The sequence below is a fragment of the Musa acuminata genome, chromosome BXJ2-4 (assembly GCF_036884655.1).
Source record: "Musa acuminata AAA Group cultivar baxijiao chromosome BXJ2-4, Cavendish_Baxijiao_AAA, whole genome shotgun sequence".
Lineage (NCBI taxonomy): Eukaryota > Viridiplantae > Streptophyta > Magnoliopsida > Zingiberales > Musaceae > Musa > Musa acuminata.
In genome coordinates, this window is record NC_088341.1 from 39,591,990 (window position 1) to 39,613,177 (window position 21,188).

The 21,188-nt window shown below is 36.0% G+C and overlaps 2 protein-coding genes across 4 annotated transcripts in view; one reads left to right on the plus strand and one right to left on the minus strand.

The window, feature by feature from the left end:
* LOC135610824 (CHD3-type chromatin-remodeling factor PICKLE-like) overlaps positions 1-15,973 on the plus strand; it is a 30,011-nt gene extending 14,038 nt beyond the window's left edge. The window contains exons 18-31 of the mRNA XM_065105788.1: positions 1,310-1,416; positions 1,513-1,591; positions 2,045-2,248; positions 3,565-3,718; positions 3,813-3,915; positions 4,331-4,405; positions 5,756-5,817; positions 5,903-5,979; positions 8,039-8,166; positions 10,138-10,303; positions 10,385-10,513; positions 11,755-11,881; positions 15,183-15,247; positions 15,328-15,973. Of these exons, the coding sequence (XP_064961860.1) occupies positions 1,310-1,416; positions 1,513-1,591; positions 2,045-2,248; positions 3,565-3,718; positions 3,813-3,915; positions 4,331-4,405; positions 5,756-5,817; positions 5,903-5,979; positions 8,039-8,166; positions 10,138-10,303; positions 10,385-10,513; positions 11,755-11,881; positions 15,183-15,247; positions 15,328-15,654 (1,803 nt within the window). The 3' untranslated portion in view covers positions 15,655-15,973. The remainder of the gene's footprint in view (positions 1-1,309; positions 1,417-1,512; positions 1,592-2,044; positions 2,249-3,564; positions 3,719-3,812; positions 3,916-4,330; positions 4,406-5,755; positions 5,818-5,902; positions 5,980-8,038; positions 8,167-10,137; positions 10,304-10,384; positions 10,514-11,754; positions 11,882-15,182; positions 15,248-15,327) is intronic.
* A 1,009-nt stretch (positions 15,974-16,982) lies between these two features.
* LOC135584825 (autophagy-related protein 8C-like) lies at positions 16,983-20,656 on the minus strand. Of its 3 annotated transcripts, none has more exons than XM_065105791.1 (6): positions 20,480-20,656; positions 20,309-20,360; positions 18,804-18,859; positions 18,678-18,730; positions 17,354-17,472; positions 16,983-17,288 (listed from the first exon to the last, which is right to left on the minus strand). In XM_065105791.1, exons 2-6 carry the CDS (start codon positions 20,343-20,345, stop codon positions 17,194-17,196), a joined length of 360 nt encoding a protein of 119 aa, XP_064961863.1. In that variant the 5' UTR covers positions 20,346-20,360; positions 20,480-20,656; the 3' UTR covers positions 16,983-17,193. The 3 variants fall into 3 exon arrangements, with proteins under 3 accessions (XP_064961863.1, XP_009398540.1, XP_064961864.1); XM_009400265.3 differs by having other exon boundaries at positions 20,551-20,652; XM_065105792.1 differs by having other exon boundaries at positions 20,476-20,607.
* Positions 20,657-21,188: the final 532 nt, after the last annotated feature.

A 21,188-nucleotide genomic window follows, 5' to 3' on the forward strand; every position in this document is an offset into this window, starting at 1 on the left:
ATACAGAAATAGAACATAACTTCTCAAATCTTTCATACATTACTCTTGACAATTTCAACCAGTCAGTTCTTTAAATTAATTTAAGTTGATTTTCAACAAGTAACAATCAGTAGGATCAGTACTGTCCTCAATTATTGGTAAATAAAATGAAAGTAACTTTGAGACAAAAATAGTATAAATTTTTTAGTGTTTGCCACTACAAGAAGGTTTGTTTTCCTTTTCTATATATGCCAAGCTTCATAATGAGTTTCACTTGAATATGGATGAAATCTTAAGCTTTTTATGAGTCAACTTTTGAAGAAAATAGTTCTGAGGTCCCACAAGTCTTAACAATAAGAACAAAACTTCACACAAACGACAGCAGCTCAGGGTTTGACAAATGCACATGATATAATAGTTCATAGTGTCCTTGTAAAACTGTTATGTGGGTTAATTGCATAGAAATGCTTTCACCTTGTCAATCTGATTAGGTGTCAGCAGTCCTAGCATTACAGGTGTAATGATGGTTATAAATTTATTATATTTGAGGTGAATCTAAAGACATAGTCGTTAGGTTAAAGTTAAACAAAACTGTATGCTTCAGAATGATATAAATTTATTATATCATTCACATTTTTGTTAATGAAGTTCCTTCACTTCTTTAGTTTGATTCTAATTTTGAAGGTTTATCTCTTAAGCTGCTTAAGTTTATTAACCAGATATAATATGATGTTTTTATTTTCTATTTAAAATTCTGATTTTAACTTTGATGTCAAGCATGTCTATAATACTTGCTTTCAACGTTTTAAATGCTGGTATCAGTACCAATACTGGGCTTATTGGTTTTTTATTGCATGGTGTGCCACCGTACACTATTAAAAACAGACTAGAAAATTGTTTGATATGTTGTAACTGTTGGTAAGTCAGTATGCCAACTAACCGGTACATGTATCACAGTCTTCAAAAGTCAGGACACACCTATATATGCAAGTTATGCTGATATCATCGAGCTAATAATTGTTTGTTTAGCATTTCATCTGTTCTATTTGTTTCTCAAGTCTCCGTGAGAATCTATCACAAGGCTTGCCCAACGACCTTTTGTCATTCCCTTCTCTAGTTTTTGAGATATGTATTCTCATTGAAGCATCAATTCTTTGTCAAGAAATATTTATTTTGCCATTTATGCTTGGATTTAAGTTCTACACAATGTACAAGATTTATTTATTTTTGGAGCTCGAGTATTGAAGGCTAGAAGCATTTTTCAGCCACAAGTCAACAAACTTTTGTTATTGTTTTGTGATTGAGAATGATATCTTCTATTTGAATGTAGGAAGAGTTGGATGACATAATAAGATATGGTTCAAAGGAGTTATTTGTTGATGAAAGTGATGAAGCTAAATCTCGTCAAATACATTATGATGACTCTGCAATTGACAGGCAAGATTTTAATAAAGTATGAGCTTATTAAGAAAAATGGTAGAAAGTTAATTGTGACATAATATATAAATATATATATATATATATTTTTGGTAGATTGCTCAATCGTGATCATATTAGTGGCGAAGAATCTTCAGTTGACGAAGAGGAGGATGACTTCCTGAAAGCATTTAAGGTACTTCTCTTGTGTGACATCATGAACTTCATATTGGCCGTATTGTCGTCTTCTTTAGATTCTTGCACGTGACAGTTTTTGAGTTGTCTGTTCCTTGCATGTTTAATACTGTTAACAAGTTGGAGGGTGAAATTATATTACCAATAAAGCAATCGCATAGCTGTTCTAACTTCTGAAAGTAATATAATGTAATAAGAGGGTGAGTGTTGGTCTATCCTCTTAGTTGGTCTGTTGCAATCAAGGCATCATGGGCAAGGCTTTAATTTTCATCGCAACACTGTTGTGCATATCAGTCAGCAGGATATGGCTTGGGTCATTTTTGTCACAACGATTAGTCAGCAGTATGAGTGATGCACTCTTGTGCAGGACAACTTATATTGCTGTGATTATATCATTTCTGATCTTATTTGCTCCTAGTTTATGCCTTATATGTTCCTTGTTTTTACATTTTAGGTTGCAAATTTTGAGTACATAGATGAAGTTGAAGCTGCAGCTGCTGAAGAAGAAGAATCGAAGAAACAATTACCCAATGAAAAAGCTTCTAATTCTAACACCGATAGGGCAAACTACTGGGATGAATTACTGAAAGACAGATATGAAGTTCAGCAAATTGAAGAGTTTACCTCCATGGGCAAGGGAAAACGCAGTCGCAAACAGGTATGACAATCCTTATCAAGCTTAGTCACATGTTCAAGTTGTGATCTGTAATAATTATATATTTTACATTTTCTAGTCATCTTTTCCTGGAAATACATCTAACACCATGTTTTGTCTGCTCTTTTCCTTGTCTAAAATTCCACATTTGTTTTCTTTATGGTTATTTCCTTTTTTATCTTATTCATATGTTTATTTCTTCTACAATTATCATTCTGTAGAATTGCACCCAACTTCTGGCTCTCATGCTTTTTCTATGTTTCCTATATTATTCTACTTGCTTTGTAATGATTATTTTGGTCTTTACCCACTTGTAGTTGTCATGGTCGTATACCATTTTGCTTTTCACACAACATAATTCAGAAGGTACATGATTAAGAGAAAGTTTTGTGTCTTGTCATTGCCATAAGATCATTGATTTTGTAGCTGTCATGATTATTGGAATTGGCAGTGTCTTGTAGATAAATAAATCAAAGACTTCTAGAGTCTCAACATAAGTGTATGCCGAGGCTTTCATCTGCAATGAGTTATTTATTAAGGAAAGTTGGCTGTTGGCTGTTGAATTCCATTTAGTGTAGGAGATCACTGTTGTCAAAACTTCTAGGTGCTATTATTGCCTAAGACTTTAGGAGCTCATCTTGGCTCTTGCCCTGTAAAACAAGACACTTAACTTAACAAATTGTAAATATATTTAATGAAAAGAAAAATCCTAAAACAATAACTTAAATTCAACTATGACCTTTTATCATTATATGAGAATTTAACACCATATTACATAAGCCTAGTTATCTATAAAATGTTCAATCAACAAAATATAATTAAATTAGTTAATATTTAAATAACAAACCAATAGAAAATCAGATTCATTATATCATCATCAACATCATGCATGATACAGCCCTGCAACTTGTTTAACATCTCAGAAATGGTCCAAAACAAGTCTTTCTGCTCGACATGGGCTAAAATAATGATAATGAAATCTGTGCCATGAAAAATAATATCTGATTTTGGATTTTGACATTGTTCTTCTTAGTGCAGTTCGATCCATTCATCATACCTGCCTTTTTGTGATCTTATCAACAATTTTCGTACCACTTCTTGAGCATTTTAAATTTGCAATAATTGCTGTAATTTCGTTTATGGTAGATGGGAAATTCAGAAACTAATGAGGAACCTTTTTTGTACTTCTATAGGGTTTAAAGTATATGTCATCATTACCATATTAGTTTTAAAATTTTTACCTTCATTAATAGATCATCTTTTGTTGCTAAGATTTGTCTGTCTATTTTTATCTTGCAATATTCATGGATTCCATCTAGATGGCATCTGCTGAGGAAGATATTGCTGGTTTGCGGGATGTAACCTCTGAAGATGAGGATTACAGTTATGAAGATGACTTGACAGACACTGAAGCTAGCATACCTGGAAGTGTGTCTGGCAGAAGGGGTCAGTTCTCAAAGAGGAAAACACGTGGTATTTTATCTGGAGTACCTCCTTATCATTATATGGGGACCACTAGGTTCTTATAGTGGAACCCAGTCTAATTTCTGTAACAAAATTGCTGCAGGTTATTTAGAGCCAATTCCTCTAATGGAGGGGGAGGGGAAGTCTTTTAGGGTTCTTGGATTCAATCAAAACCAGAGGTCTTTATTCCAGCAATTAGTCATGAGGTAATGATGTCTTTAATAGTTTTAATACTCTATCATGAAATTTATTAATTGCATTTTGTGCACTATCATCTTTCTGCGTCTCTTTGCTTCTGGTCAGTTGTAAGCAATTCCACCATGAAACTTAGCTATGGTTCAACTTTATGTCCTGGTTTTGTTTATCGTGGTTATAACTAAGCCAAGTTATGCAATTTATTGGGCATATATACAGTATCTTTGGTGATCAATGAGTCATTATTTTCTTGACTTTCTTCACTATTTTACATTTGATACTATGAGTCATTGACTTCTTCTATAGCTCGCTAAATAGTTAGTTCTTCTTTATCAACTTTAGTGTTCCTAAATCCAGGACTTGTTATTCCTTTGAAAACTAACCTTCTTTCATATTTAAATATTTTTCTCTTCTGCAACTTCACAGGTTTGGCTTTCATGATTATTCATGGAAGGAATATCTTCCTCGACTAAAAGGGAAAAGTTGGCAGGAAGTTCAAGAGTATGCTACATATCTTTGGCTTGCTATCTTAACTTGAAATTACGTTTCATGATAGTGTCAATTTATGTAGTTACTTCAAAACGATATGCAGCTTTTGTGAAGCTTTTTTTTTTTGTTGGATTTAAAATTACTTATCATTTTGCACATACCATAAGCCAGGTTCCAGAAATTAGCTCCAATTAATGATGAAAATCCATTTGCACATGTTTTGGTTGAAGTTAAACCAGTCTTTGTTCCTTTATGTGTGAAGTGGTTTACATAGGATTTTAAAGTCAATAATCATTTCTTGAGAATTCAATAAGCAATTTAGATCAGCATCCCTGGGTCCGTAGTCAGTGCTTGGCCTTTTTGCTTAATAATTACCCTACTGCAGAGTGCAGACTCTGGCAGTACGAGCTTTGTGGTCTTTTTTTTTATGTGTAACACTATTCATATATGATTGGTGTAATTTTAGAACTTTTCTACATCAATTTGGTTTTGATCATTACAAGTATAGCAAATATTCTTATATATACATGACAGATAGGTACCAAGAATATATATATATAATGTTTTCTTTTTTGCCGAGGTATAGTTCTTCTCTTTTGTGGAAATGAAAATCTCATGTATAGAGCCTACCAGGTGTTGAGCATGCCTCTTATCAATGCCAATTTCCAATTTATTTTTTTGGAGAAAGAATATGCATATACAAGCAACAAATTTTACATATTTAGGGGCAAAGATGTCAATAAGAGTAATCTTTTTCAATAAGTATATCTTTTTGTTAAATGAAATCGAAGGTATTTACCCTCTCGGTGGAATTGCCAGTGTTTACTTGGGAAAGTCTAGTGACTTTAAAATCTTTTTTGTCCATGAAGCTCTGTTGACTCACTGGAAGTGCCACTGCATGGATCTCTAGTTTGAAGCAAGATGCTAAAGTTCTTATCTGATATAGTAACTTTAAGAGAGAGATTAATCCTAGGTGAAAGGATCAACAAAATGCATTTCTAGGTGCCAGGCAGCCATTGTAGGTCAAGGTAGCTAAAAAAAAGTTAAAAAAAACATAAGTTAGCGGAATGAGTAGGAACATAGACGTGATGAAAACAATAAGCTGATTGGATATCAGCTAAGAGTTGTTTAGAAGTCGAGGAAAACTAAGTATATCTCTTACCTATCACATTAAATTGTGATTTTTTAGATCATCTCATGTCCTGCATCAATGAATTCTGTTAGGAAGATACTAGTTTTTCTTCATTACCTATTGTTGATCTTTAGTCCTGATGCATGGACTTTCTGAATTTTAATTGTATGTATCTGCTTTTAAAAGTTTCTATATTCATGATGTTACTGGTTCATCTGTACTTCTAATAGCTACGCCGAACTCTTCATGAGACATCTTCAAGAGGATATAACAGACTTGCCGAACTTTTCAGGTGCATATTGTTTAAACATCATCTATTGGTTCTCCTAGATATGTTTCATCATGATAATTTCACTTTTTTCTCTTTTTTATGACAGATGGTGTGCCAAAAGAAGGAGCACGTGTTGATGATATACTGGTTAGAATTGCACATATTCAGTTGATAGAGGAGAAGGTATGTATTGTTCTCTTATGAGGCCACCTACTAAGAATTTCCTTCTTTAGTGTTCATGCTATAATGTTGATTTTGAAGTTTGAACTAATTACAAGACTATCTATTACTGTCTTATTTGGTAAATCTACTTGATTCTGTTAATCTGCCATTTAAACATCATGTTTTGTCATCTTAAGGAACCCATTTCGTTCATAACAAGATTTTGCTTTAGATAAATGCTCTTATTTTTCTTGAGTATCTTGGGGTAGTAGAAATACATTTTTAAGTGGTATAGAAGGGATTGATTGGAAGGTGAAACTTTTGTCAAGTATCTTGTGAAAAATATGTAGTAATCAATTTACGCTAATTCCTTGAACCTAATTGGTGTTGTAAATATCCATTGTATTAGTATCACAATGAAGAATATTTAATGTAAGACTTAAAATACTGCCTGTAACGACTGTTGTCTCAGTGTACTTCAGCCCAGCAGCCAATCAGGACACAGACCAAATTATTTCAGCTGGTCAATCCATTATAGGCTATGCTACCTGGTAAGTTCATTGTACCAAGCTTACTTGGTGGTAAGCAGATCAGTACTATATGACACCGAATGGTATAGTCTACCATCCAGTATTATTGTTTAGGATGGCCATCACACACTTATTTTTCCTTTTTTTTGGTTCTTCTCTTTCTACTTCTCTCTCTCTCTGCCTTTTCCTTGCCGTTGCCAACGTCCAAAAAGTTAAAGGCACATTTGAATGCTAATTTTAGAAAGTAGTAGGAAACTGACAGTTCTGACATGCTAGTTTAATGTCTTTTGCAAATTTCATAAGTTATGACATGACTACATTAGCCACAATCCTATTTTAGTTTATAATATTGTACAAGAAGAAAGAAAAGGAAGTCAAATAAAAGGAAGGAGACTATTATATGTTTGATTGAATATTTTAAAGGAAATAGATTGAAGATTTCACCCTACAAGAAAACTTCTTCTTGATTGAAGATTATATTAAAGATGGAAGGCTTATCAATCATGTCTTAAAAAACGAAGACTTTTTCCAAATCATATTTGAAATGTTATACTTTTCATAGAAAAAACAAGTGATTGATCTGACTACATATAAATGTATTATCCTTTTTTCTTGTACTTTGGGGGTCTACAAAAGGGAAAATTGGATTGTAATTGAGATAAATAAAAACAATGAAAGAATGAAAATATGTTTTTCTGTATTATGTGTGAGTGGTGTGAATTCATATATATATTTATATTTTTTTCAATAGTATCAATCCATCGTTCATGTGTGCAGAGGTGCGAAGTGTTCATCTCTAGGAATTTTCCTTGAGCTAGAGCAAGTGTGGTGGTATCATCTTTTTCCTATTATCTTTCTATTATTAGCTTCTCTCTTTCTTGTTGTGTATTCACCAAAAAAACTTCCTCTCATTGTGAGATCATCCTACATCAATGTCTCATGACATATATGCATCAGCTAAGTAGATGATAATGTAAAAAATTTTCTCAAGTAACCTGTGCTACTGGCTAGATGCATGGACTATTCCTGGGTTATATTAACTTATAAAGTGATAATGTAACTTCTCCCTTGAGTTTAATCAGGGCTACTAGCATGATGCCTAGACTATGCATGGGTTTATCAGCAATGTATGTTGTTTTGCTCGGGTATTTACCTGTCCGAGCCTGAACCGAGATGCAGACCATCCCCATTTTGGGTGGTCTAATTCAACCTATTAAGAAAAGAATATATATATATATATATATATATATATATATATATTCATCTTTGTATGTATTTTGTCTGGTTGTTTTGAATACAAGTGCCAATGAGTCTGCCAAGTGGTGCCATTTATATTTTTCCTCTGACATTCTTATTGAATATCTAATGTATTCTTATGGTTTACAAACGTTTACATCAATACTGTCACTTTTCACTTTAATATGGTGAATTAGTGTTTGTATTTGACACTTCTGTTATGAGGTCATTAATTTCATTTATAGTAAATCTAGTAGTATATAGTCATTTAGTAATGATGTGGAATTGTACGATTTTTGTTTTGATTTCCACAGATGAAATTTATGCGGGAGAATCCTGGAGCTAACCTTTTTCCAGAAGATGTATTGCTACATTTTCCTGGCCTGGCTGGGAGATTCTGGAAGGAAGAACATGATTTGTTATTGCTAAAAGCTAAGTTGAAGTATGGAACAACCATTGAACTTTGATCTACTTGTGTTTATATATCTAGTAATCCTTTTTGCTGTATTTTAATTGTTTCTGGAGACTTTGATTAATAAATAAAGATCTTTGTTTCCATTACACAGAGTATGATGCTTCAAAATCAAGATTTTTAGTGTTAAATTAGTCTTCTTTATTTGTAGGTAATAATAACTTTAGAAAATGTGGCATGTGTGGTGAAAAAGGGTTAGCGAAAGCAAAAGTTGAAAATGTGTGTATAATTTGGGTACCTAAAGAGTGAAACTGCAAATGCTTGTGTATGTTACATAATACAGCTAAGTAACTTGTTGAAGTATTCTAAAATGTTTTCTCACAACTTATAGGGAAAACAATTGAAAACACGGATTAAAGCAACTGAATTGGAAATAAACATTTGTGGCATCTGTGTAGCCAAAACCACGATTACGTAATCGGCAGTTTCGGTTCCAGAATTGATGGTTCTGAACCTTCCTGTTTTCCAAAACCAGGAACTGGAACCAAACCAGCAGGTTGGTTCTAGAACCGGGTTCAAACCGTCATTTTTTATTATTTTTAATTAGAAATAATTTAAAATATGAAAAAAATTCATAAATTTATTTCTGAATAATTAAAAATAATTTGAAATCATAGAACCGATGGTTTGAACCAATCGGAGCTCACGGTTCTGGTTTCCCAAATCTAGGAACCGGAATCGAATTACCCAGGGCCAGTTTCGGTTTGGTTTGGAACCAGCAAACCGTCGGGTTGGTTCGGTTTTGGTTTTGTTTGAATGTTTTTAATATCCTTTTAAATATTTTTCTCTTGCTATATTAAATAAATATAATTTATCCTTGTAATTGATTGTTCTCCGTGTTCTCTTTTCTTTGGTGTGGTAACCTGTCCAGTTCTCCTAATCTAGATACGTTAACCAACATTATCCAGTGAAACAAGCAGCAAGCATCGTGGAAGCTTTCATTTGTTCAGATAATTGATTACTGCTATGAATATTTGTGACTTTATACCTATCACCTTTATTAGCCATTATCTTTTTAGACTAATCCACCTGGTTATTCTTCATATTGCCCTAGTTTTTGTATTTCAGCCGAGCTTTACACTTGTTGGGTTTAACTTTATATTGCATGTCACCATTGTGGGTCACGTGTCACTAGTCATAATATAAACGGTAGAAATCCATGTTCATATAAGACCTAACAATTTTACTCTGGCCATCAGCTATGTAGCACAGGCCTTCTTTTGTACCATGCATGGGAACACATATGAAAAACATTAAAAATATGGTAACTTGACTGATGGTGTTTATTGTTCCTTTATTTCTTTATACATCCCTCATAATATGTCCAGTGTCGAATATTTTGTTGACTATGTTTTTGTTTTCTCAAGCCAATATATTTGTGCATAGACATGTACTTGGAACTTCCAGATACAACCACAATCGGCTTCTCTAAGCAAATTACTTCGACTCAGCTATGGCATGTATTTTGTTTATCTACCTGTTGTTTTCACCTAACTTGCATTTTTGTATAACTCAAAACTTTGGCCATAGACATTACTGAAACTAATTAAAGTATGCTCACGGCCTCGCCATGGCTTGACGTGAGCATATTTGGCTCAATCCTAGATGCCAAAAATATAAGGATACCATGATTAGTTTATCAATCTTGGTTTTTTGTGTCTCTAGGCTACCTGTATTTACATTGATAGCTTCAACCTGGTACATTTTTATCCTTTGAAAATGTTTTTTGGTGTTCATTCATGTACAACCAATTTCACTAATCCAATACCTAAAATTAGCTGGTTTCAATTGATTTCATTGATCTTCATGGTTTATGCCTGCCTGATTGCACTAATAGGCTGTCTGCCCCTGTTTAGACCATCTCTTCTGTAAATCAGGTAAATTGTGCTTCTCTTATACTATTCTATATCTTATGACATAGAACTACATTCTGTGTGCTAGGCATGGGTATGCAAGATGGCAGTATATTATAGAAGATGAAGAAGCAGGGATCATTGATATTGTTCGTAGGGAGTTAAACCTTCCTACCAGATCATTTTCAGGAAGTGTGCAAACAAATGAGAGTGCCAATTCAGCACAACCTGCAAATACTGCTCACAATGCCAATGTTCGTAAATTTATACATTTAAAAGTTGAAGAAAAAAGTTGTACTGGAAATTTTTATATTTTGTTCACTACTCTTCTATAGGGAAGCACAGAAGCTGCAAAAGCAGGATACAACTCATATCAGTCAAGAGAATTACAGAGAAGGCTGGTTGAGTCTATAAGGAAAAGATATTTTCTTTTGGAGAAAGCCCTGGAATTGGAATGCTATAAGGTATCATTTCAATTTATTCAACTATGAGATTAAGCTAATTTGTGTTTGCTTTAACATATTAATTTGCAATGTTCTTGTTCCTGTGGATATACTTTTGTAGTTTGCTGATGCTCCACTTTTTTCTGCCAGATTGTTTTCCTTTCTTTCTCAATTTATTGAAAATTTTGTTTGTGATTTCTTAGTGTATGATGAAGTTAATGCCACCTTACTTGTACTTAGATATTGGTGCATCAGATTGAAAAGTGCACAAACCTATAGTCATTCTACTCCCTAAGACCCTCCCCCCTAATTCATGTCTCCTCTCTGATTATTCTGTGTATGCCATGGATGTATATTCTTGCAAATTCTATCACTTGTAGAATCACAGATGTCCCTCTCTATTCTATTTGCGGCTTGTTAAATTTCATTTTTCGGCTAGACTTCTTTAATAGACTGTAAATCAAACCTTTTACTAGTAACAGTTACACGCTATCAATGCTTTAATGGTTCAAAATAGAATTTTGCATTCCACAAGAATGTGCAGATGACCAATTAGATCAATGTTTTGAGCAAGGATTTGCAAATCTGCAGTCAGATTCATGTAGCTTTGATAGTAATGGCTGACATAAGATACTGCTAGAATGTCCAAATGAATTGGAGAAGACTTAAATTTTTGGAAATGGTTACATAGTGCATCCTATAGAAGTTTATTGGGCATCCAAGCAGTTATTGTACTGTATTAGTTTCTTGACCGCATTATGCAACTTAAATCTTAAGCTAATATGTTTTATTTGATATCATATATGCTTGGCTGGTTCTCAAGTAAGTTACTATCTTTGGTTTGGATCTCGAGTTCATTTGCAAATGATCTGGACCAGAACTGTGTAATTTATGCCTTTCTGAGTTCATACAAGTCTGGCTTACTCAATGTTAGTTGTTTAGTTTGAGTTCTTTCTGTAGTTCTTTACTTGGATGTTACACCAATTTCTCTATATTACAGTTGGAGATTGTACCATCACATCATTAATCTCTAGAAAAGTGGAAAAAGTTCAATTGCACCTTTTTTCTCCTTGACATCTTACTCTAGCAGTTGACTAATATGCACAACCAGGACAAACTCTTCTGAGTTATAATCCTAAAGGAGCATATGCATACATCATGTATAATTTTTTTTTGCTTGATGCTGAGTAAGTCTGCATAGTTTCTAGGTGCTACTATATTTACTTCTGATAGTCATTTGTGTTGTATCCTTTTGCAATTAGAAAAAATATGCAAGTGAGCAGGCAACTCAAGATCCACAAGTTGATCCAAAGGTTTCAGAAGTGAATAATTCAGAGCTATTGGATGTTGATGAATTGTTGCGACAAATGCCTCAGTTGGAGCATATATGTAAGTATATTATTGATTCTCTCTGTTTTCTGAAACTGCTTTTACTTAAGCTTTCCTCATATAGTTGGGAGTTTTGTTGCTTGTATTGTTATTCTTTTTTTTGTTTTATTTAATTAATTAATTGTTTGTTTTCATTTGCTTGTTTACATCTAAACAAAAAAAATACTTAGAGGAGAGTAGACCTGCAAGCAAGATCTCATGGCCGATCATTTGTGATTTGGAACATAAAAATCAATGTTCTAAGAGACCTAACATGTTATAGGAAAAAGAATGTGAAAACAAGATGTACACAGTCACTACCTTTTCTAATAAAGTTACTTAGGCCCACTAACACTACTACATATTCATCACAATATGGTATTTTATAAAAACAAATTAGTCCCTAAATATACATGTACGTTAATATGTGTGATTCATATTTCATAAGATGCAATTTTCTGTTCGGGATGCATTTTCCTTCAACTAAGTGATTTGAAGAAGTCATTACATCTTTACATAGTTGTATACTGTCACATCCTTAGCTAGGATTTGCCTAAGGCATGCGACACCCAAACGATACTCATCCACAAAGGATGACCCTAATCTCGTGCAGTCCACAAAGGACCTACACAACAAAGAAAAGGTCAGAAAGATGAATGTGTGGGTAATTTGACTTTGTCGCACACGAAAAGGGTCTAGAAAATGCGTTGAACAAGCGAACAACCAAAGCCCTTTCTATGAGGATGCAAGGTGGTATGACTATTCGAACTCAGTGAAGAAGTTGAAGTTCCAATCGACCATCCACATTAGGCATCATTTCTTGAGTTGTAGAATCTTCTGGGCCTCTCAAACAAGCTTTTGGACAATGGAATGCTCCAGTGCATTCGAGGGGTGACATCGAGCGAGCGATTGTCAATACCAAGCAAATAGCTAAAGAATCAGCTTTGGTAGGGACCCTACAACAAGTGGCTGGTGGTGACCACACTGAAAAGTTGCAGTTTGATAATTGATTAGTCAAAGATCAGAAGGGGCTTCTTAAGTCACAAGATGTACGGAACCAATTGATCAATAGAGGCAAGGTATTAGGATGTCCTCGAGTCTAGGAGTGACTTAGTTACCAAGAAGAACTTGGTCGAGAAAGCGTCAGACTAAAGGCCATGAATATCAGAGGATGGGGCATGGTACCATAGTGGTGTGTCTTCTGAGCCAAACTTGTTCTCTAGAGGTGAGTCACAATTCCAATCGTAAATGGGGCATGAATGATCCGAAAGGCGTTCCAAAGCTATTAGATAAGCGCTCTACAAGGACGAAACACAGCTCAGGTTCGAGCAACACTTCCAGTACTCTAGAAGTGCTATGACAAAGAGTGGGCAAAATCAAGTTACCAACTCGGAGCAAGGAGTACAACTCAAGTTTGATTAGTCAAAGATCAGAAGGGGCTTCTTAAGTCACAAGATGTGTGGAACCAATTGATCAATAGAGGCAAGGTATTAGGATGTCCTCGAGTCTAGGAGCGACTTAGTTACCAAGAAGAACTTGGTCGAGAAAGCGTCAGACTAAAGGCCATGAATATCAAAGGATGGGGCATGGTACCATAGTGGTGTGTCTTCTTAGCCAAACTTGTTCTCTAGAGGGGAGGCACAATTCCAATCGTAAATGAGGCATGGATGATCCGAAAGGCATAGCCAAAGCTATTAGATAAGCTCTCTACAAGGACGAAACACAGCTCAGGTTCGAGCAACACTTTTAGTACTCTAGAAGTGCTATGACAAAGAGTGGGCAAAATCAAGTTACCAACTCGGAGCAAGGAGTACAACTCAGGAATTTGGGTGAATCCAATCAGAGTGACCCAATTTTCACCTATGCAGTGGGGCTCTGCATCAATTGGAAGTTCCTTTAAAGTGCTCATAACTTAGCAACCATGGACTCCCCACCTTTAGGTGATCGGCTATGTCGAAGGTAGTATGTCCGCATACTATCCCCTCATCGAGTTGCCTTAAAAATGGCAGATATCACGGACCTACTCGGAGGAGACGGTGAAGGATCTGGTAATGCGAGTAAACTTCTCTGGAGAAGGCCATAGACTTCAAGATTTGTGATATGGCATTGGTGAAGTTCCAACCAGCAACAATCAAGCTCTTGCAGGGTGACACCTCAAAGGGGCTTGAACCCAAGTATGACAGTTCCTCTTACCAGCTAACATATCTGAAGGATTCAGCGAGAAGTCTTCCAACTCAGCCAACTTCCCCGACTGAACTAGCTTAGTAGCGAGTTGCAGCAAAGTGGGCAGATTGAAGTTGATGACTCAACTATAGAAGCTAAGAAGCACATTGCAGATAAGGATGATCAAATTTGCAGCGTACAATAAGGCTTCAACGAGGGCGTCGAAGAAATAAGTGGGGGAGAATGGAACAATGCAGTCAAGGTGTTCAACGCATGTTCATAACGTTTTTCAGTTCTTGTTTCCTATTGTTTTTCGAGTGTTTTTTTGTAGGCAGATTGTATGGGGCAGAAATTACTTTTGTCAATCCTATTTTGCTTTGTCAGAAGTTTTTTTTTTCTTCTATTTTTGTCTTGTAAAACTCGGAAATGTTTTTGGTTGTGTGGCATCATGCGGAAGGGAAAATAGCTAAAACAGCCCCATTCTCATGTGCCATGGACTGATTTCTGGCTGACGGCCTTGCGGTGTGAAATGTAAGGTGTCTCAACACCCTGGAACCCTGGGTGGCACTGAGTTGGATGAGGCCTTGGCTATATGTCCGAGGTGTGGTGCAACGCCTTTAGTGTGTCTGCTTTTCGTTCGACGTAAGTGCTAGATGAACATTGGTCCACCTGCCTTCGAAATTCCCTTTGTTTATGGCTGTTCAGCTCATTTTCAAGAGCCTTTTGTGCCTAATAAAAGTTGTGATTGTGGTTATCTTGCCCTTTTCGTGCAATGGCGCCATATTACCCACACATTCGTTCTTTTAACCTTTTCTTCTCTGTGCAGGTCCCTTGTGGACCGCACGAGGTTAAGGTATAGGCTGACCCTTGTGGAGGCTTGGGTGTCGCAAGCCTTAGCAATCCCAGCTAAGTACATGACAACATGTTACTTGTGCTTTCTCACAATGAAATGGTTAGCAGCATGAGGGCATGCCGCCATGATTTTAAGGTGCATTCAACCTTGCTTTTTACCTGGTTACCTGTCACGAGTCTTGACAAAAGATCAAATGGATATTTGGAAGTCTCGGGGGGCCTTTTCTCACAACTTAGCTACTCTATATGTTTACTTGTTGTTTTTGCTTTGCAATACATGAATGATGGACTATATTGTGTATTGCAGGTCCAGAAGAACTTGCCTGTGACAACAAAGATGGGCGTACCGAATTGGGGCGCCTCTATAATGAAGTAAAATAATGTGAAATTATTAAGATTTTGCCAATGTATATTTCTTCTTCCAACTTATATTGTTCCTTTTTTTCTGACAGATGTGCTTGGTAGTAGAAGAAAATGCTGTTGACACAATGCAGGCGCATTTGGATGATGCATCAGCTATCTCTAGGTTAAAGAAGAGACTCCATCAGCTAGAAATCATCCACGAGGATGTACATCAAATTCTTGCAGAGCGAGGTCAACCTTCAGCTACTGAAGGATCAAATGTAAATGCAGCGGATACCAAATGTTACATAAATAGGGAGTCGTCAGAAGCGGTTCTCACATCACAACAGGAGCCAGAGTGCAAGATTGCTTCATCAAACGAGAAAACGGCATTGGAACGTCCGGAACAAGCAAAGATAAATCACCTGAAAGGGTGATTGTCGTCGATGATTAACAGAACTTAGTTCAATTAATTGCACAGCCGAAGCTTAATTAAAAGCTTCATGGTGATACGTCCTTTTGATCGTTATTGTTCCTAGTGCCTGGATAGGCTTTCCTGCCTTGGGAGTATTTTTAAGACGGCAACTTTGTTCACTTGGTAATGGTAGACATGGATGGCGAGGAGATATTTGGTATCGTCCAAATATACCATGAACTTTGTGAGGTGTCTTGTGCGATGCAGTCAGTTGTAACATCCCTTTATAGGCCAAGAATCCCATTTTTCAATCCCATGCTATGGTAATCGACTTTTAGTTCCCCGCTCTTTGTTGCGGTCATGTATTCCAAGAATGTGCAATTTCCCCTTTACCATGATCTCCGATGCATGAAACCTACCTACCTAATGAGGTTGGTCTGACCTTTTATTGCAAGGATCAATGCTTTTCAGCAATGCACTGCTGCTTTTACCTGCTATCAAGGATTGGCGTTTTTTTGTGCATATTAATCTTGTAACTCTTTTGATTGTTGTTTTTAACAGAAATCCATGTAGTTCTCTCTGGCTGTGCATTGTCTTTTTTATTTTTCTATAATAAATATTTTCGTTGGAACCCGTTAGCATATGACACTAAACTATTTACCCTTTAAGGTTCAAGAAAAATCAGCATACAAGGAATTGGTAGGGATAGTCAACACGTCTGAAACGCTTAAAATATTGCAACGGGATACGATAGCTTTGCATTTTGTCAGAGTAACGTAAAACTCTGCTAAAAGTCGAAATGTCTTATCACATGTTGTGATCGATTACGTAAAGCTATCACCGAAACGAAAACAATTCCGATCTAGCAAATGTGACTTGGCGGGGATTAAAATACAGAAAAGTGTTAAGAGTCAGGTATCATAGTTTAAAAAAAAAAATAAAGCTAGATTGTTGTGTTCCATCCTAATTTTTGTAAAATCAAAATGTGCACACGCATATCTTATTGGTAATTATGACAGATTAATGACAATAATAATAATAATATACAATCTACGTGCAGAGCAATGTTGTCTTCAAGAAAAATTTTAATCCTAAGGTCTGTTGCCGTCTATGCAGTTTGGCCCAATAATCATACATTCCCATCTAAATGAGTCAGCAACCAAGAAAAAAAGTTTCATACTCGATCTGAAGAACAAAGGCAACATCTGCTCTCCTTGCTAAAACTAACCAGCCATCTGCGTGCGTATCTCGCAGGAGCTATTTAAGGAGGCCCTAAGGTTCAAAAAATAGAAGCTGCTCAATCCATGTGAATATATATACCCAAAGCACAGGTGGGAAACATGCAAAACATATAATTAATATATAGGACTTCTAAGATTTATTATTTCCAATGTTTAGGGGCATTAGACAGTGCTGTAAGCGTCACAAGTTCGAACACACTGGACCAGACTCATGATGATGGAAATGGTGCATGAACAGTACCGTGAAGCTTCATGAGAGAGCGAGGAGAATGTGCAGGTTATCAGGTCTTATTTACAGAATTATGGTTCGGATGTTTTGCTTAAACAGATCCAAATGTGTTCTCCCCGCTGTAAGTCATGTAGAGAAAACCATCCTCATCCTTGTTCTCCTCGTAGATTGCAGACATCATAGCAGCTGCAAGACAAATATCGTCAGACTACATATAATGGAACAGCAACTAATTCAACAATGTAGCTGACCTGTGGGTGGCAGAGAATTCTTCACAAAGATGAAGATGGCCTTCTCGGCACTGAGCTTAATCCTCTTGCGGACCACATAAACAAATTGTCCTACTGTCAGATCAGCAGGAACCAGGTACCTGCAATCCAGCTTTTTTTTTTTTTTTACCAGAGTTGAAATGACAATATCATAGCACAACCTGAACAGCATCATACTACTAGGTGGACAAGGCACTTCAATGTATGCTATTGTTTGATGGTGATAGACCAAATATGACCAAGATTCAAGCATTATTACGTTATTATTTAAAGCTACCAAGCAAACAGTGCACATGGTCTTTGTCCATAATTGTTGTCGAGAAACACATCCACTTGGAACAAGAGGTGCACCTATGAAGACCTCTAAAACTACTGGAGTGATCATCAAGCAAAAGCCCAACTGAAGTTTTCTGCTTTAAAATATACGATGAAAGAATTACTCCATTTTATAGATGTAAAGCTAAATCCTAGTTTCTGTCACTATCACTATAACCCTACTTTATCTATGAATTACTTCTAGATTTCACAAGTATAGACTAAATAATTGAGGAAAATTTATTAAAAACTCGTAAACATAATTATTTAAGAAGGTAAAATACATTTTTGTCAATGAAAAGTGACCAGAGAAATTTAACCATTCAACCACTGTTTTATGTTTAAGCAAATATTATACAAAGATGACAAGCCAGCGGACAAGGGCTTTGGATTTAATCCCTCAACAATGAATGAACTGATGAGAGGTTTCAGACCTTTAATAGCCTAAATCATATTTGAAGACAGCTGAATAAAAGACCCACCTGTGGTTTAGTCTCTTCACTTTCTAATGGTGGTGCTAATCATAACAATTAGTCCACCTTAAGTTCATGTCATCATGTTACATATAGGTGCATTATCCATGTAATACTAAAAAATAAATTCATAATGAAATACACTTGACACAGATTTCAAACCACATGGAGAGGACAACAAGATAAAAAGTAAAGAGAAAATTCTGAACAACTAAAAGAAACAAATTAGATGTAGGCTCCTACAACGCACTAATGCAATGTCTATATGTTGCAGATGTGGCAAAAGAAATTACATGAATAGGAAATAATAGAAAGACCTGCTCGTGTTCCACAAGCACAATGCAAGGGGAAGATAATAATCCACGTGTTAATGATTAATGAAAAATAATAAAAGTATAGTCCAAATAACAATCATTTAATGCAACATTATGCATTATTCATATTGATAAAACATATCTTAGTCATAGATAACACATAGCTCAACAAATAAAAATAACATTTTAAGAAAAAAAACTAACTTCTTCTTGTCAATATCTGGAATGTCACTTCTTTCAGCCTTCTCCACAATTACCTACGTCAGATGAAAGTTTAGACAAAATATAACAGCGACCTACTACTTCATGTATAATCAACCAGTTACTTACAGGAATCCTATCAGGATACTTCTCCCTGATACGAGCAGCCTCTGCTTGCCTCCTTTCTGTAATGCAGAACAAACGCTTCAGCGGATAATGAATTGAAGAAAAATTGAAAGCTATCACAATCAAATTTAAAGCATTACACCAAAAGCATATTTGCTGTTAAAATATACGTGTGGTTTAATAGAAAGAAATAGTTAGTTAAACTCATATCAAAATGCATTTCCTCAACTCTTTTAAATGCAAATGCATGCCACACCATTTTAAAATTATGCTTGTACAACAGTTAAGACATCAAACAAGACTAATCATGTGAAGCATGTAACGTTAATGTCTTCTCATGCCTTCCAAGTTACCAAAAGTAAGAATCTAAATAATATTTGCCATTGAAAAAATTGAATAAAAGAGTCAGAAGATCATCATGAGAAACTAACTAGTACATTCCAACAAAAAAAGGAAAATACAGAGGTAAATATTATAGGTGGGGTACTGACTGAAACCACTAAAACCCTGTAGAAGCAAAAAAAAAGAGGAAAACAGACTCAATAATATTCAAACATTTTTCCAAAATCAGAAGCTTGTTAAAATATTCAATGAATAAACTAAACATTACATTCAAGAGGTCAATTTTCTCTCAGACAGGATCACGAGTTTCCATTTCAAACAATATCACAATCGAACAAGTATCCCTATAAATGATTATATCTTGCACAATAAATGTTAACACATTAACCAATCAACATGATTGATGAACAATGTTATTTGTGATCATGAATGGCAACACTAAATTGGAAGCTTCTGAAAGAAAAAGAATGCTGGACTAATTGAATAAAAGGCAATAATTCTTATATCATTAACATAAGAAAGCATAGCAACAAATTCATTGCTCAATAACCTCAACCTCAAAAGAGAGAAAATATATGTCACTATGTGTTACCTACGAGTGGAATTTAATTAGGCTGTTAAGTATTAATATTAAAACACAAATCAACTACATTTCCCCTACATCCTAAAGCAGGCAGCCAGTAACACGATGAAACCCACATAATAAACTTGTGCAATTCATTTCTCGTAATACATTTGTTTTATAATGAATATTTGTATAAAACATATAAGAAAAAGGACAAACTTAATTTGTGACAGCAAATTTCAAAGTCATATAGTAACTAAGATGATTAGCTACATGGAAACAAAAATAAACAGATCAGGATCCTCTAAATATCTCCGATATTATCATCTAGCATTGCAATTCATTCTCCACAAAAGTAAATACCAATCTCTGTTCACCATGGACTACCACAACCTAGAATATGTCAAGAACAGGATCAAAGGACACCGAAAGAAAAGAACAACCACCCAGAAATCCCAAACCCTTTCTTATGAAACAAGAAAGGGTGGAAGAAACGCTACAACAACAACGAGTCCAACTCGGCCGCACGAACCCTAATCTAAACACCAAATTTACTTCTATTGTAGCAGGAAAGGAAGAGGAAGGAAGGGGGTACACGAACCGAGGGGATGCTCCAACTTGAAGGAACTCTTCGCCATGGATCCCTCTTGGTCCTGCGATTCAAGACACAAACCGGCATTGCCGTGTCACAGATCATAAACAATGAAGAGGAATACGAAAAAGGAAACGATCGAAAGCTCATCGATCAAGATCAAGAACAAGAATCACACACGATCGCTCAAAGAACAAGAGGAGGATCTTTCGGATCAATCGATCGGTCGATCGGTGGATGGAAGGAGGTACCGAGCGGGAGATCAGGGGGAAAGGGGGACAAGACGATCGGGCCGGGCGGTGGGTAGACGATCGCAAGCAGTCGCAAGAAACGGCAGGGGGGTATCATCTTATCGTGCTGGGAAACCCATCCAAACGACAATTCGTACCCGCCTAACGACAGCCCTGTATTATACCCGCATTAATTGATTTCCATTTGTCCCGCTCGTGGTGGGTCCCACAGAAAATGGAAAGAAGGTGCGTTTGGGGTAAGAGATTGTAGAAGACGGCATTTGCACGGAAAGCCGTTTCGTCCTCCTATGGAAGTCGTTCCCTCGAAGGATCCAAATACCTCTTCCCAAAAAATTAAAGACGAGGAAAGCTCGTGCTTCCTCCACCCACAAACGTATACCCACGGCGGGGTCCACAGAAACCTCTGGGAGCTCCAGTGGAGAACCGGGTAACGCCGTAGGCAGGTAACTGATAAGGTTTTTCTTTTATTTTCCTATACAAAGCGCTAAATGATAGGACGTAGCGGCTGCCAGCTCGAAAGTACCTTCCTTGCCAATGGAGGGAATTGTGGCTCCCAGGTGGGCACCGCTCTCTTACCCAATAAAGTACAAGTTAGGAAGAGGGGTAAGAACCAACAGAAAAGGAAATATAACAGTTAG